At 37.9% G+C, this 19,109-nt stretch overlaps 1 protein-coding gene across 2 annotated transcripts in view; it reads right to left on the reverse strand.

Annotated features, from left to right (window-relative positions):
• The window catches only part of sh3gl3a (SH3-domain GRB2-like 3a), a 47,407-nt gene extending 30,801 nt beyond the window's left edge, over window positions 1–16,606 (reverse strand). For both annotated transcript variants that reach the window (XM_062419290.1, XM_062419283.1), the window contains exon 1: window positions 16,456–16,606. In XM_062419290.1, the coding sequence (XP_062275274.1) occupies window positions 16,456–16,500 (45 nt within the window). In that variant the 5' untranslated portion in view covers window positions 16,501–16,606. The remainder of the gene's footprint in view (window positions 1–16,455) is intronic.
• Between the last annotated feature and the right edge of the window lie 2,503 nt (window positions 16,607–19,109).

The following is a 19,109-nucleotide window of genomic DNA, read 5'->3' on the forward strand; positions in this document are numbered from 1 at the left end:
TTGTCTGGAGGTGAAGGTGGGGGCCACAATACTGATACTAATTAATAATGCAAGTTTCCTCTCACTGCAGTAAAGTCTGCTGCTGGAGACGTTAGACAGTATGTATGTATTTATGTCTGATCCTGAATGAAGGGAACAGTCAGATCATGTTTAGGTAAGTCATTTCTTCATGTGCCACTCATATACTGAACACACACACACAACCACTTCCTGATAACATTGGGACGATTATCTCCAGAAAGGAATTTCAGCCATTCCTGTAATGACTGCTTAATACATCCATGACTCATGCTGAAGCTTATCACTTATTGGATTTGACACTCTGGTATGATGTAGCAATGTGTCCTCCTTCAACATCACTCACCCATGAGGCATGAATGTCACTACTTCAAATGAAGCTGAGTCATGTTACAGCAGAGGAAGACTCCCACATCAACCTCATCCATAAAAAGTACAAGAGATCTATCATAGACAGAGACAGAGAGATAGGCCTAGATATGTTCCCTATATCATATCGCCCAACCCCAACTCAGTAATATTATTATTATCAGTATTATGATTATGTGTCACTAAATACACATACACATAATCAGTCATTTATTCATAACCCATGACAGTTATCAACATTCTAGATATACAGGAACGTGATGGCTCTCTGTGATGGATCACATCAAAAAACCAACTGCTTATTCAAAGCATTATTCACTTCTTGACTGACAAACCTAATTACATGCCTGACACGTAACAAATCTGATTCATTACACTGACTGAACACAATTTACACTGCGGTCTGAGCTCACTGTGAAAACACGACATTAGCACACATCACAGTTTCATATCATGAATTAAAGGGAACGCTGACCTTTGAGGAAAAAGGTCACATATAGCACAGAGATAAGACTTCATGTCTGTGTAAAAAAACACATTACATAAGCACACATGAGTCTTGGGTAAATAAGATCGCCATGTAATTAGCAGACAAGGATATTCTAAAAATTCCACATCAGTGAAAATAAGGGTTGGCAAGATGAGCAACTAGTTCTAAAAGCAGCTTCAGGTTTGTTCAAATGTACATTTAGTATTTTTGTTGGTTTTATATCATTTGAAATGAAATTTGCACCATTTTTTACTAAAAGTAAGACTGAATGCTCCTGAAAATGTCAAATGGTGTAACCACAAAAGAATGATAAATATTACATATTTTATCACCTACAGTGTATTTAAGTGGACTTATACTAATAATGACTTCTAAACAATTCTAAAACATGTAAATGTTTCCTGATCTCCATGGTAACCCAGAGTAAATGTAATATTTAGAACAATTGTATTCCATTACCTTTATTTAATATAAAAGTTATAATGTAAGATCATGCCAAACTAGTTGATATGGTGTTTTATTGACAATTTACTGTTTTTAAGCAAGTTGAATGATTTGGTACAAAGTTTTTATGGTTACACCACTTAGACATTTTTGCCATAATCCTCTAATATATTCTCTCAAAATGGATTAAAAGCAGAAATTTGATGCTGAGTCCACAAAAAAAGAATGTGTGCGAGTTATTCATACATTTATTTTCAAATTTTAACCCTTTAAATTTGGTAAAACCACATGGACACAAAAAACATCATTGACCCAACTACTGTAAAGCATATTTAGTTATGCAACATGGGAGATATAGTTTAACAGGAAGTTCACACAGCTCCAAAGACCAATAAACCAAACTCTATTCAAATTAAGTAATTTAATACTACATACACAACACACATTCCTATTACAACATGATATATTATTTTATATATTATTAGAGCAACTATTCAAGTTACTATTTTAGCTTTATTAGAGAAGTGTTCCAGTAAAAGCAGCAGAGGCTTACATATGTTCATAGTTTTATAATGTACAGTCATAATGAAGAAGTGAGTGTGCACGTACTTTCACTTACCTAAATGTAGTAGGGTTACACTGCAAAAATGTTCCTATTAACAAGTAATTCAATTGACCATTAGACCTTAAACTTTTATCTAACTAATACTGAAATAAAGTCACTTCATCCTCAAAGACTCATTAAACTATTTGACACTAGCTGGGGAAAAAAAGGTCTTAACCTCTCGGAGGAGATTTAACGTGAAGATTTTGAGGTTAATAAGAAAGCTTGGATTTAACGGCAGCGAGGTTAATTAATTCTTCAGATGTTGCAGGGTGTTCACATTGGTTCACACTAATTACTGTAAAGCGGAGATAAAGCTAAGTTAAGGCAGCGCCTCACAATGCGGTGTGGTGGATCTTGTGGGGAAATGAGTGTGGACATGTTATGATGCATTCCAGGTAGGCTGGTCTGTGTGTCTGCAGGGACGACGACGGAGAAGAAGAGTGCGTGATTCGGTGTCAGTCTGTCACCGATCACACACATTCCCCCTCCGCTGAGACGCGCTGTTGACCATGAGGTAAACAGAAGTGTGACTTTAAAACAATGTGGCATCTCTCTCTGTGGTGAGTCGCAGGCCTGGACACACGTAGGCAGGAACTGTGTTGTTGTGGCTTGTTTTGTGTGTGTGTGTGTGTGTGTGTGTGTGTGTGTGTGTTCGCAGAGCCATATTGTTAGAATGTGTCTCTAAGGAGCTGCATTGCAGAGGCAGAGAGGAGGAGGGCAGACCAGGTCTAAGCTGTGGATATCTAACCTGTACACAGCTTTACATATTTCTATAAGTGGAAGGAGTCAGCTGTGAAATTCTACTAATCAGACACTAACAAATACATATTATTAGATTGAACTATGCTTGTTAATTTGAGGGGAGGCTGTTTGTTCAGTGGGTGGGACCAGTTGGACACTAAAGCCCCCCCACTGATATGAAACTGACATCTTGTTTGTTACCATATTTTCGATTGGTATTCATTTTTAGCAGCTACTTTAAAGCCAACCTGATGTTTGTGTAGTGTAATATGATCTATGATGGTGCTGTATCTGTTATGGGTCATTTTCCATTTTTTAACAGAAGATCTATCCGTTTTTGGACGTATTTGAAACAGTGTCTAAGCTTCAGGCGTCTGGGTGGGCGTGACAGAGGACGATCCCTTCTATCAACAAGCCCACAAAGTGTTACCTATTAACTTTTAGCAATTGAAGTCTATTCTTTGACATGATTCAACAGCTTGGAAGCTCCACCATGCTGTTAGACTTCTATTCCCATTGGAAAGTAGAAGCTAGTTAGTGTAAATATATTTATATAGAGCCAAATCACAACAACATGTGTAGACCGTACTGTTTAATTTAGTCAACAAGTCAAAATAAGAGAAAAACTCATTTCAACTTAGTTTATAAAAATTGAAATTCATTTACATGAAAAAACTACATTTCCTTCCTCATTAAACATCTTGCAAAGCCTTTTTTGCAATCCATGTTTACCTGTTACTGTGTGTTCAGACAGTTACATAGACTCAGTGCATATAAAACAGTGTTTTCTCTATAATTGTACAGGCCTGGCGGGCTGCCATACCAGATAAAATACAATTCTGTGGGTTTAAACTTTGGCCACGAAACAGACAGGAAACACGGTTGATGAGAGACAATAAATGCACCACAAAAAGAGCCGTGCAGTCGACACTCTTCATATCACACACGGACTGCTGGAATTATTCAAAGTAGCAGAGACGTAAGCTTAGATTACACAAGGCAGACATGCATACCAAAGCTGTGATGAATCCATTCTGGTTAAACAGAGAATCTCCTGATAGAGGTTTGGTGTGTGTGTGTGTGTGTGTGTGTGTGTGTGTGTGTGTGTGTGTGTGTGTGTGTGTGTGTGTGTGTGTAGCTAATAAAAACAAACCCTCTGTAAGAATAGCTGCTCTTCATTGATTTGACAGGGTCAACGACAGGGCTTTATGGGAATTTCCAGTATTCCCACTACTATCTATGTCATGCTGGATAGAGAAGTTTAAGGAATCTAACTAATATTATACCTGCATACTATTCTACTATTTAACACTACACAAAGCAAACTTCATATATGTCACTTATATAGAGCGTGTAGTGTCTCTTGTGTGTGTCTGTGAGTTGAAAAGCTTGAGGTGTCCTTGGCTAGATAACACCATGAAAAGAGCCATTCATCCTGCATTTACTGTACACACACACACACACGTATCAACCCAACAACACTGGCTTTATATGAAACCACAGTTTGCACTGAGCATGCGCATGTGTGTGCGTGCGTGCGTGCGTGTGTGTGCTCAGGCAGTTGAGTCGTGGGTGGAACTTTCATCAAGTTTCAGTATGCGCAGGAAGGAAGAGGCAGCGTAGCAGACACGCTGTTGTTTATGTATCCATTTAGGCCAGTCAGGCAAACGTATCTAACCCACAACCAACAAAGAAGAGAAAAATACAGAAGCAAAAAGAACCACCGCTCTGTTCCAGGAGATCAAAACCGCTGCCAGCAAGTCAGGAAAATCATTGTTCTACTGAAAACAGACTCTCAGAGGATTTACAACAACATTCATTAATATTTTCTCAACACGAGACAGGATGGCGCTACATTATTACATGAATCCTCCTCTGTCACGCTCGGGTTAAACCTGCCATTCCAGGTAATTGCTTCATTAAGAGGGACTGTCCAGAGCAGGGACACACTCGTCCGTTAACATCAGTGGTGCTGCTAGCTGTTGAGCTCTGGCCGCAGCTAATGTCATTATAATTCCTTCACTCAGGCCTGAGTGGTGTGAGCGGAAGAAGAAATCAGAGTGACGGCTGCTAAAGAACCATGAAGCATGTTACTGCTCTAATTTCATATTTATGTTTTTCTTAGTGTGTTCTGGTTGATGTCAAGTCAGAGAGTTAAACTGTGAACTGTGACGCTGTGAGAGAAGACCAGCAGCCCTGATGTCTACTGTCTGCTCCTATTGATTTTTTTATATCACATAACATAAATAAATAGTGAGGGAATTCTGAGAAGTACATTTTAAGTTTAACAACATCAAAGGAGCACAAGTTTTGCACTCCTGTAGATGGACTATGAGCTGACTAGAGAGGAAGAAGGACCTCCCACACACTGTCTTCTTCACTTGCAATTAAAGAATAGCTACTGTACATCTACTGTACATCTACTGTACATCTACTGTACAACTACTGTACAATATTGTACAGCTACTATACATCTACTGTACAGCTACTGTACAGGGCAAACAATGTGTAGGTACTGAAACATATCGAAAAAGGGCCAAAACATATCATTAAGGTATCAAAACATACCAAAACGTTTAAAAAAGGTTATATATATATATATATATATATATATATATATATATATATATATATATATATAGTTGCTGAAATGTATTGAAAACATACCAAAACATATCAAAAAAGTACCAAAACGTATAAAATAGGTACTGAAACTTATCGAAAATGTACCTTAATGTAATGAAAAAATTACAAAACATATCAATAAGGTACCAAAATGTATCAAAAAGGTATCAAAACATACCAAAATGTAGCAAAATGTATCGAAAAACGCTACCAAAAGTCAGTTCTCCTCTTTAGAACAAAGCAGCTTGACAGCACTTGACAAACTGTGATAATAAACAGGGTCTTTACTCTGTGGAAAGTAAAGCTGCAGTATCATATTTCACTGTTTGAGGGGAAATCCTCCAGAGAGACGCCCTAGTTCTGTATATCATGTATCAGCTACTATTCAGCTGGAAAGGTCTCATGTACAACCAGTAACACCAACTGGGAGAGCCGCGTCACACGGTGATGATGATGATGATGATGATGATGATGATGATGATGATGAGCTGTTGAAATGTTAATGAGCTGAAAAAGCTGCCTGCCTGCCAGACCAGCAGGCGACCGTGGCTCAGTCCCTCCATCGCTCCATCATTAAAGATGGATGCATTCTCTTCACAGAGGTGTCAGCTGCATCTCTGTTACAGGCTGCAGGTGGACACAGTTTACTGTGATGACTGATCTGCAGGGGTGCATGCAAACACTCTGCTCCACTGTTACAAGAGATTTGAAATGCTAAAATAGTAAAGGCTTTATTATTATTATTATTAACATCTCTTCTGCTGCAATATAAAACACTGCTTTTGAGGAGTCTTCTCAGACGGTCCACCACCAAACTCCATTTGTTTTTAACTTGCTTCTAACTACATATTAGCATGTGTGTGATGGCTGTCTCATGTCTTTGGTTATTAATGCTGCAAAATGCAATTAACAAACCTCAACAACAATGACAACGTTTTCAGGAGACACTGACAGAATGTGTCATGTCTCCATGTTGCAGTGACACATTTAGAATCCTCCTTTATGGCTGTGACATATCATTTGATTAATTAGAATTTCTGCGAGATGTCTACAATGGGAAAACTGAGCTGTAATGTATATTGTGCTCCACAGTAGCCGACCGTTAACCACAGTCTGCCCATCTCCAACCACTAATATTTGCTACATGAACCTTCTATAGACCCATTTCCTGTCTCCCTGCACTTTCCTCTGTCTAGTGAAGGTAACACATGCAATAAAAAAACATTTATAGTAATATAGACAATAGCTGGCTACATAAACTGTTTTGACGACAGTCCAATAAACTGTGACATAAATAGTTTACATGGTGACTCCAGGCTGACTTGAAGTGACTCAGTGCTGACGAGGTTGTATGATTATCAGAGGTGAAGCGCTTAGAGTCGACGGAACAGTGTGAAGATTAGAGCTGCAGATTTATAGGTCAATTATAGATTGAAACAAAATGAATCAGATATTATTCTCATATTCAAATAATCATCTTGCCAAAATGCCAAAAATAATTGTGAGAATGTATCTGTGTGACACATGATAGTAAAGTGAATACATTTGGATTTAGACAAAACAAGGGATTCAAAATGTTATTTTCTCTATGTTTTCTGACATTGAGTAGACTGCAGATTAGTGGATGATGTAATGAATCTTTAGTTGTATTAGTGTTGGGTCACACTAGCTAGCAGTAGTCAGATATCAGACTGCTGTTCATCCAAACAGAGCGTGGATGTTTCTGCTCTTATTACTGACAATCTGTAGCAGTACAAGATCAAATCAAGTGGAAAAGTATAAATGAAAGGTGCTCATAGGAGAGCTACTGTACACACTGGAATAAACAATACCATTATGTCACTCATCAGCCAAAAAGTGACACGTTATCACTGGACTGAAGTGTTAATCAGAGTGGAGGAAAAGACAAACTGGCTAACTGATTTTGAATTTTTTATGACACTGTGGTGTGAGTATTAGTAACGAATCCTCTGACAGTGTGTTCCACCTGTACTAGTGTCTGTGGACTTTGCACAGTGGAGGAGACACAACAGTGCTGTTATCGAGTTGTGGATAGAGACAAGGCTGATAAGGCTCAGCTGGTATTCAGGATCACAACATGCCAGAAACAAACAGCCTCTTACGTTCACAGTCACTGCTCATTTCTAACAATGAACTTATAATGTACACAACATTTTAAATCTGTTTGTTTTTTTATCAATTGCTTTGAGTGGGCTATATTAATCCATGGCTGCTGTCACATACACACTATCAAATCCAGTACAAGAGCCAGAATCTATTACCAACACACACGGCAACAAGCATGGATGACACTTTGACAGCTGTGCAGGTTGTTGTGCATCAACTTACAGACATAACGAGTCTTAAATGAACATATGTGTGTGACATGATGCCACCAAAGTGCTCCTAGCAACCACTACTGTACACTCTTGTTATTCAACGTGATGAACACCATGTCAATGCCAGTCTCATTATCAGAGAGACACGGTGTGATTTGTAAGAACATTCTGTATGTTCTGAGCCTCAGGAGCTGAACCTGTAGCAGACTAACCAGTGGTGCAGGTGGGGTTTGGAAAAAATGTGACACTGCTGCTTTTTTCCTGTTCAGACTGATCAAACATATCACATCTTTATGTCACATCAATGAATCATCAGTGGGATGATATTTTGGAGCAAAGTACTGCTTTACAAAGTAGTTAATACTAGCACACGAAAGACAGTTTTAAGATCAGCTATTAGTTATTTTTGACTTCTTATTAAAATAAAACTGATATATTTTAACACAGCTCCTCGTGTTTTATAATGCGCTAACTTCAAATAAGTTTGATGACTCGGAATTTTTAAGCACTAATGTGGGTTTCAGTAGTTTTAGAGTCACATGATGATCCACATTGTGTCTTTTTTGAAGGACAAAATCAGAAGTAAATACAAAATAAGTGAACACATAACCATCTTCAGATATAAGATATTAAAGATGCCCTGTGGAGTTTTCTTGTAAACAAAACAACAGTTATGTTTGAGGTCTAACTAAAGTGCTAAATGCATTTCTTTCCATAAAGTATTATAAATTCATGATTAATAGCTTGCATTCTTCTTCTCTGTCTTTGTGAGTGCAATGCTGCTTTTTATTGGTGCATTACAGTCATCTGCAGGAATGGTGTGAAAAAGAAGTGGCAGGACTGTCAGTGCATGTGTGTCCTCGTGCACATGCATGAGATTAGGCCTGTCACAATACTTACATTATGGACCTATTGTACAATAACATCATTAGTAACATCATCATGTCTATATATGGACTTATCATATGATACATGGACATGAGCTTGATCATTTGTTGACATCAATATTGTCACACATTTAGGCAGTTAAGAGACTATTCATGTTACATTGACTAAACAAGTAGTGTCCTCCATTCCTCACTGTGTACGTCCTGAGTGGAGACTGTAGAAGAATTAAAGGTAAATAACTCTGTCCCCAACCATAATGACAGTCTGTGTTTTTACACAAGTGTATCACCCACTCTACAATCCCACTGATTAATGATTTACCCCTTTTGTCTCTTTAATATCTTTGTACATGAAATATTTGAACATTTTAGACTTTTGGTCTGATGAAACAAAACATCTGAAGGTGTTTGACTTTTTACACACTCAAAGTTTCTCATTCAAAGTTCCAACACAATGAATGCAGTAGCAGTTCTAACAGTACTGAGTGTTAACTATTATGGTCTGACTGATACTGTGTTTTTGGGGATGATGCTGATACCGATATTAGGGAATAAAATATCAATAAATATTGATAATCTTATATATGCAGAATATATGCGGTTATCAAACACAATATCAGTGATCTAAAAGTAAACTTCAATGGGAATTCAATCATTATAAATTTCTAAAAATGTATGTAACATGTACGTATAGCTTGAGTTAAGAATAGGAATCAAATACACATAAAATCTATATAACTTTAAAAAAAATATCAGTGCATATCGAACAACATAAATGCTGATACCTATCAGTCTGGCTCTATTAACTATGATCAACAGATTTATGTATCTAACTAGGGTGTGGATCATTTCTCTTGTCTCTTATCCAATAATAGTGGAAAAAGATTGTGATACATTTGACATAAACAGGATTTTGAAGGCGTTTCCCTTCCCGGTTATCTTCTGCAGTGTCTCATAGAGATTCATACATCTGCTCACTGTCCTATTTCCACAACAGGAAACAGGTGGAATACCAAACTGTGTTTTCTGACAACCATGACATACAGCTCGTTCTAAAAATGGAACTGCTGTTTGCTTTTTTTACACGGGTGTTGATAAGTCTGATTGATATTGTTATTTTCTGATATTTTTCTAGTCGCAGGAAACCGCTGCGGGCGACTGGAACGGTAGAAAAGCTCCGAATTTGTTTCACGTGTGAGTCAGAGAACAACACGGCCCAGATCAGAGAAAAAACAGGTAGGAGATACTGCAGACGAGGGTGATTACATGTCAAATCACTGGCGACAGAAGTGAGAAGAGATAAGCTGGCATGACCTCCGTTTTATATCATCAAACAGGCTGTGAAAGAGAAACTACTGATGGAAGGACACACACACATACACACACACACACACACACACACACACACACACACACACACACACACACACACACACACACACACACACACACACACACACACACACACACACACACACACACACACACACACACACACACACACACACACACACACACACACACACACACACACACACGGGGGCAACGACGAGCAGCGCAGACACACAAACAGGATGTGGCAGATTGACATTTAGCTTGCACACACACACACACACACACACACACACACACACACACACACACACACACACACACACACACACACACACACACACACACACACACATATACAGGAATAAATTCACGAGTAATCAGATACATAATGACAGTCATATTCTCCTGCATGAGCCCAGACGCCCCCAAAATGAGATTTCCTTCTCTCCTGTGAGGGGACAAAGAGAATGAGTCTCTGAGCAGCGAGACAATAACTCTCCTAATGTGAGTCCTGATCTGTGATTCACCCAGATACTAGTCTAAGGTCATCATCGCCGACGTCAGAGCGCTCCATTTAGATAACTGATGCTATTTGTTGTCGTGGAAATTTCAGGGATGCGAGAGATGCTGCGTGAGATGAGATCTGAGAGGGAAGGGAGGAATGTCTACTGGCAGTGAGGTCGTGATTCTAGGAATTTTTAGGGAAAAAGCAAATATGAATAAAAATGTGCTGTAAATGATCTAAATTCTTTCTTTACCATAATTGCACTAAGAGAGAGGCACCAGGTTTTATTATTTTCATTTTCACTTCCAGTTTTTTCATTGGATGTTAAGTCCAACACTTCCTGCAGATGTTTCACATTAAAAGTCCTTTCTATAAGCTTTCACTCTCCTGTTTTTTCATGTCAAAACATCTGGAGGAAGTTCAGAGTGATTGACACGTTGTTAGCAACAATCGCAAAACTGAAGGGAAAAGTGATGTCACAGCGCAGAGTGAGTATGACAGGAGTCTGGAATTAGAGAGGAAAAAATCTCACTTTGCATTTTTCCTCCAAGAGTCAGTCTCACAATATATCAATCTGATCTGTAAATCCAATAACAAAAAGCTTTAAAAACCCTCAATGTATGTAATGTCATGTAATGTAAAGATTTCTTCAAAAACAATAGTGTGGAATTAGAGCTGTGGAAATGCACATTGTAATGAATTTAGCATGTGAGTCATTATACCTACATCTCCCTCAGGATCAATAAAGTTTCTGTTACATTACAGCTCATTCTACAGTCCAGGCCTGTGTTTGTGGTCTAAATAAGACTATCATCAGGTATGAGTACATACTATTAATAGAGTGGTATAACAAAGCATTTGTCATCACGGTTCTTTTTTTCAAACCAGTTAGTCTAAGAAAAGTCAACTAGTAAGTGAACTACTGCTGTGTCTCAAATCTCATACTTCTGTACTTACACTTCATATTTTGAGTGCTTTCACACTGAGAAGTATGGAAAGATGCAGTGCACTTAAGCATTCAAAATATTAAGAGTAAGTACTGAAGAAGAGATTTAGGACAGCGACATTCTTTTCAAAGTCAGGCTGGACTGCTTACATTAAGTTATACGGTGTCCTGTTAGTGCCAATGACAGACATACGTTCATCTACAGTTTGTCTGTTGTTACTATGTGTCACACTTTAAGTTTCACAAGTCAGGAAACATGAACCCTGAACTATGTCTCTCCTTCAAACTACTCACTGTATACTGTAAAATGATATTAAAATGATTTCAAAAACAGCGATATTTACATTTAGAAGTGAAGGTGAATAATTACAATAGAATTCTAAAAAGGTCACAAGATAAAGTTTGAGATGACAGAGCTGTTTGTTAGGGCTGGGGATTATGGCAAAAATTAAAAACACGATTAATTGAACTTTTAACCTGGATTACGATGAATGAAGGATTATCTCCTCCCTTGATGAACAATGATGTATTTTCACAGTTTCTTTACTTTTGTATTTTACACTGCTGCCCTCACACATGAGCATCTTTAGGGAGTGAACATAATGATGTTTTAAGGTGTGATGATGTGGTTAATGTCTAGTTTACTTGATTAGAACTATGTAAAGATCAGGGTTTGGGTTTAAATGATCACTGGAGACAAGTTTTCACATTCCTTAAAGATATGCAACCTTTGCTGTCATGGCAACAGTGAACACCACGATTCATTGACATGAGCAAGATTAAGTCCATTAGAGTTTCTAAATGTCGGTTTCGATTATTTTCCGATGAATTGCCCAGCCCTACTGTTTGTGTTGGTATGCTGTATTTTAGTCACCGCTGTTGTAAGATACTACATGTCCTGTCATGAAGTGTGTTGTATCAGCAGCTGACAACATGGTCACACACTATGTGAACAAGGAGCTGAAATATTTAGGTGACTTGATTTGAAGCCAATAAGACAAGTCCAGACCTGAACCCTGTTCTGTCTGAGCCAAGCAGAGATGATCAGATGTGAGGGGAGAAAAAAAACCAAGCAAAAGTTCAACATTTGAACTGAAAACACCTCTGAAGGAAACTCAGAAAGGATATGAAACGCAGAGCTGCTGACAAAAAACTCTACAGGGAGGATTTCTATGATAGACACAGTGTGTGAGGACTTACTCTGTTACACAATGAAGCATCTGTTTATTACAACTATAATACTATCTGAAATGATTTCTAATGGATGCAGGAGAGTACAGAGATGCTCAGCGCTGTGGCTTTGAAAAGCAATAATACACTAATGATACATATAATGAAACTCATGTCTCTTCCTGTCCTACAGCAGGTTTAGAGAACCACTGTTAATATAAAAGTACTGACTGATACTGAGCAGTGATGGAAGAAGTATTAACATCCTTTACTGTAGTCGCAGCAATGTCAAAATACTCCAGTACAAGTAAAAGTTCCATACTTTCCTCTGCTGGTACTGTGTCCAATAACCTAATGCACCAGCAGTATGCATGATGAGAATCTCCCAAACAGATGGACATCAAGCCTGTGAGGACAACCTAATGCCAAACTCCAATCTAATCAGTTTCTACCTGGAACTCTGCTGTTGGCTTGCTTACAAGTTTCACTAGTTTCAACAAAGACCCTCTCCTCATTTCCCACCAAGAACCATTAGATTTAGGGCTGGGTATTGTTAAGAACCTCACGATTCGATTTCGATTCTTTAGGTCCCAATTCGATTCGATATCGATTCAATTCGATATTGATTTAAATGCTTCGATATCGATTCAGTCATAAGTAGAAGTACACCAATAATTCATTAGAGTACCTGTTGTTAATTTGAAAATAATGATTTATTTTCATGCCCATATGAACAGCCATGGCATAACTCATAACATTTATGAGCAATAAAACATCTGGAAATAAAGCATTAGCACAATAATACTGAAAACAGAGTACAAAAGTGACAGTACTGGATTAACACTGAATTAAAGTGCATGTAAACTTAAATTATATTTCTTTTCTCTTGGCTATTGTGATATGACTCACATAACATTTTAGCCAGTGGCTAAGGTGCTTCGTTGAAAAAAAAATAGGAGATGCGCCTCACTCTGCCGAGAAGCTGTGTGACCGCAGGGATTTTAAGAGCAGCCTGTGAAGCCTGTATACGGGCAAAGCAGCCAACATGCAATGACTCAATGGCGGCATTGTCGGTGACAATTGACGAGTGCTGCCTCTGTCCGTACAACGGCAATAACACAAAGGTGTTGCTCACTGCGCCCCCTCTGGCCAGGGGCTTGAATCGATTCAGAGGATTTAATGAATCGATATTGAATTGGGAAAAAAATATCTTGCGATGCTACGGAAGCTTATTGCATTCATTCAATAAAAAAAAAATACAGATCCTGTTTTTCTGAGTAATTTTTTCTGTTTTTCTGAGTAATTTTTTTTTAAATCAGTTTTTCTGAGTAATTTTTTCTGTTTTTCTGAGTAATTTTTTTTTCCTGTTTTTCTGAGTAATTTTTTTCCCCCTGTTTTTCTGAGTAATTTTTTCCCCTTGTTTTTCTGAGTAATTTTTTCCCCTTGTTTTTCTGAGTAATTTTTTTCCCTGTTTTTTTGAGTAATTTTTTCTCTACTTCGAAATCTCGCGATAACACCTCACTTGCAAGTGACTCCTGCAGCTCCTGCTCCTGCTATGACCCGTCTTCAGCTCTCTACTCCACCGGGGTCAATTAAGGTGAGGCAAGTTACACACAGGGTATGATACACATGATTTCAGTTTAGTTAGCCGCTTAATATTATGACGGCATGTGGGCTCGTTTTATTTGTGCCAAGCCAATAAAATGGAAGAAAGGCGATTCACTTTTGACAAAAGAAACTGTCCGGCTTGATGGAAACAAAACTGTTAGCGGCTAAGTAAACTGAAATCATGTGTATCATACCCTGTGTGTAACTTGCCTCACTTTAATTGACCCCGGTGGAGTAGAGAGCTGAAGACGGGTCATAGCAGGAGCAGGAGCTGCAGGAGTCACTTGCAAGTGAGGTGTTATCGCGAGATTTCGAAGTAGAGAAAAAATTACTCAAAAAAACAGGGAAAAAAATTACTCAGAAAAACAAGGGGAAAAATTACTCAGAAAAACAAGGGGAAAAAATTACTCAGAAAAACAGGAAAAAAAAAATTACTCAGAAAAACAGAAATAATTACTCAGAAAAACTGATCCAAAAAAAATTACTCAGAAAAACAGGAAAAAAATTACTCAGAAAAACTGATCCAAAAAAATTACTCAGAAAAACAGAAATAATTACTCAGAAAAACTGATTTAAAAAAAAATTACTCAGAAAAACAGAAAAAATTACTCAGAAAAACTGATTTAAAAAAAAATTACTCAGAAAAACAGAAAAAATTACTCAGAAAAACAGGATCTGTAATTTTTTTTATTGAATGAATGCAATAAGCTTCCGTACGATGCATTGATGAATCGATATTTTTACCCACCCCTAATTAGATTCCCATGAAATGTGAGCTAAATGTTAAAAGTAGCTCACAGTTACTCACTGCCGCCCACCATGATGTATTTTGGTGGCCGGACGCTGTGGGTAAATGGTGTTTTATATGAGTGACGTGGATTATTTTCAACAGTGTTCGATAAGAGATTAAACAACAGCTACAGCCACCATGCTGTTATGATAAGAGGCCTGTTGTAATGTTTCTAATAGCTCCATGTCATTCCACCTATCTTTAAAGTTAAAGGACAAGTTCATGATTTTCAAAGCTGCTTTTCTTGCTGTAATGATTCCTCCTGTTCATACTGACCATCAGAAGATCTCTTCATAATGCTCTTACAATGGAAGTGATGGAGGACTAAATCCACAGTCCTCCTTCTGTGTAAACATGTATTTAAAAGTTGATGTGAAGCTAATATGAAGCTTCAGCGTCCAAATGAGTCAAATCTTCATCTTCTATGTTTCAGTGTTACAGTGTTTTTAGTACCAAAGTCTTCTTGTTACTATACTTCCACCACAGCTCAACAGGGAAACACTAAGAGGGAATCTGATGGTAAACAGACTGTAAATGTGTCAGATATCACTTGATATGACTAACTCACACTGATGAAGCTCAATAGAAGCTGATCATCTACTTTTAAATGACTGTGTGGACACACTGTGGATTTAGTCCTCCATCACTTCCATTGAAAGCACATTTGAAGTTAATAGTCAGTATGAACAGGAGGAATGATTACAGAGAGGAAAACCTATTCACCGTTCATATGAACTCCTGACTGCTGCTTTAAGACAGAGTGTCCTTTAAATGTGTTGCACCTGACAAGTTTGAAACACTTGGCTGGTCTCCAGAAGACAGGTGTGCTACTTTTGATTCTTATATTATTAAAATATCTGAATAATCAGGAATTTGCTCAACATCTGGACAGAATACACGTAGCTACGTACACAAGCTCAACAGAGTGTTAACAGCTACAGGTCTTAAATCCAGAGATTCAGAATAACATCACGCCAAACTACAACCAAAAAATGCCTGATTTTAAATCTACTGTAGTCTGGGAATTGTTTCTGATTAAATAATATCTAGAAACTTTCAAACTCTAATAATAAAGATTTGTATTTGTATTTGACTTTTCTTACAACCTCTCTTGATAGTATGACATCACCAGTGTCTACCACCGACACTAGCAGCTCGGTAACAACGTGAACCTGTTCCTCTAACATTTAAGAAGTTATTAAAGTAACGTGTTGCCAGGTTAATAAGTTATACGTCACAACCTACGCCGAAATGTCCGTGAGATTTCAGTGATTGGTAAATGTCCTTCTATAAAGTCAAACAAGTTACAGGAGTTTGATTATGTGAGAGGAAACGCAAAATGTTAAGTTTTTTAAAGGGAGTTTGGTGTGACGGTGACTCCGTACATAAGTAGCCTATTTGAGCGAGAAAGTAACGTTTCAGACAGCGTCCTGTGCTCCAAACAGTGTCGGATTAGATTCAATGACATCATCTGAATTTGGCTACTTTTCATGTGTTCTTATCCTCATACCGTTAGCTGCAAACACGGTTCACTGCCAAACAATTGTTATTATGTAGGAAGAATAACAGGCGTCTCCATACCTGGCTGGCTTTGTGGAACTGTTTCTTCAGCCCGGCCACAGACATCTTCGACCACCGTGTGAAGGCTTCACCTCAGGAGAAAATGTTCCGTAAAAACACTGAATAAAACTGGAAAAGACTAAAGAGGCAGCGGAGTCCACAGCACTGCACTCATCAGTCACCACCACCGTTCAAGATTGCAGCGAGACCTGAGTACAGTCACGTTAACACAGTGTAGGGGAGGAGCGCCGGAAGTTGTTTGATTGTTGTAAAAATAAAAGTATCGACTTGTTTCCTGTCTACCAAACTGACACTTTTTCTCTGCTTTAAAGTAAAGTCTCTGCTGGGCCTTCTTCAGCAGCTCACGAGCGCCAACACCTGTGAGCTGCTGAAGAAGGCCCAGCAGAGACTTTACTTCCTGAGAATACTCAGGAAGAACAACATCATAAAGAAACTGCTGGTGTCCTTCTACCGAGCCTCCATCGAGAGCATCCTAACATACTGCATCTGTGTGTGGTTCACCAGCTGCACAGTGGCTCAGAGGAAAGCGCTCCAGAGGGTCATCAACAGGCTGCCCTCTCCCCACACTGGAAGAACTACACAGTTCCCGCTGCATCAAAAAAGCGCAGAACATTCTAAAGGACTCTTCTCACCCTGGACACTCTCTGTTTGAACTGTTGCCATCAGGTAGACGATTCAGATCAAAAACAAGACAAACAGATTCAAACACAGTTTTTATCCTACAGCTATTTCTACACTCAATGCTGCAAATTAATACTGTTTACAACTGACTGTGCAATAGAGCCGTGCAATGACAAAATGTTATTTAACTTTTATTTTCTTGTTTTTATTTATTTATGTATGAATGATGCACTGACTGGTGAGCACTTTTAAATTTCGTTGTACAAGTGACAATGACAATAAAGATCTATCTATCTATTCTGGTTAATACAACACGAACAACATCTTATCCATACAGCTTTTTTAAACTATTGAATCTGAAATCTGAAGGAACATTTAACTGCGGTTTTGTAAATATTTTTTCTTAATGTATTTTGTCTGTTTTTGTTTGTTCCATTCAGTTTTCATGTATGCACAGATGTCGAGGCCAATGTCCCCTTCACATACACATGCACACACTTGGACACTCACACACATATTTACCTTCATTTTGTTCTGTTTTTATTTGTATTGTTATTATATATATGTTGAAATAAATGTAGTTTGTTCTATGTAGTCATATTATCTTCTGTAATATTGTGTAATTTTTTACATTTTTAGGTGAAGGCTTTAAATAAGCCCATTTGGGGTTTCTGCCTCTCACTGCACTGTATGTATTTTTGGTGTAATTGTTGTGCAAAGATAAAATAAACTAAACTAATAAACTAATTCTACAGATTAAGGGTGAGTTTTTGTCTTTACAGGCTATGGCAGTGGTTAGGTTCAGCCATAAGCCAGTGTGTCTCAGCATTGTCTATCAGAGACGCCTACAAACAGGTACCATAAAACAAAGCCAGATATGTTATTAATATATTCAGTTTACTTATTTGAACTCATTCAACAATAAACTGATTTATATAACAGTTTTATGATTGTATCTGAGGGCAGATTTCATAATTCCCATCAGTATGTGAGGACTGATATTTATTTGGCTAAAAAGACTCATAAACATGAACACACCCTCTGTGTTACACTACAAGCATCAAAATGTAATTCATAACTTATCCACACACAATAAACAGTGGCCTGCTTCAGTTATGGTTGAAGCAAAATACTGATATTGACACATGAGTTTTGCTAAGATCATCCAAATGATGTTATGTGGGCTTTGTTATTCATCTAGTAAGAATATGAGATGTTACAAAGTCAAATCTTTTAGGATGTACATGACCCTTGTGTTTACATTGTTATCTACTGTAGATTTATGAAGAGTCATGTAAAAGATTCAATGGATTGTATATATTGGAAAACTTTTAGATGGACACATATTTTTAGTCTGGTAGTCAGATATGCTATTTGCCCACCACCAGGTTATATACATATAATTCATTATCTAATTTTTTTACAGTTATTAACTATAAGTGGTATATACAATTCATTATGAAGTCATTGCACACTCATTTTCACCAATCTGTCCACCTCTTTGTCATAAAGTTGAAGACGTTGGTTAGTTATAGTTTTATTTTGAAAGGAAATACCGGATGTGGGACTTACGTCGTTTTACTTCATCACCGTGTAGCAGCGGAGGAGAGGGTTTCCTGAATCGCAGAGATGTCGCCACTTCTCAAAGCCCATTGGCTCACAGCTGCAAGTGCGAGGAAACCACGGCGGAGAGAAACGCGGGCTTTAAAAATGTCACCTGTAGTCAACTTCCTCTAATGTTTAATACGCCTCTCTATATAATAACCCTACAGCTGTTATTATTTTACAAACACACACATTAGAAGAAATAAATAAATGAGTGAATGAGCGGAGAATCATGATGAATACAGATACTTACACATAGATGCACTGCATGGTAAGCATCAGCATCATGCTCTGTGGCTTGTATTAAAATGCTGAGCAGATTTTGTATCAACATGGCAACAGGAAGTGACTTTGAAAGAGGGTTGATTGTTGGGGCACGGTTGTGATCAGCAGGCTGGTGATTCAATACGAACAGTTACTAAAGTGAC

The sequence above is a fragment of the Scomber scombrus genome, chromosome 1, assembly GCF_963691925.1.
Source record: "Scomber scombrus chromosome 1, fScoSco1.1, whole genome shotgun sequence".
NCBI lineage: Eukaryota > Metazoa > Chordata > Actinopteri > Scombriformes > Scombridae > Scomber > Scomber scombrus.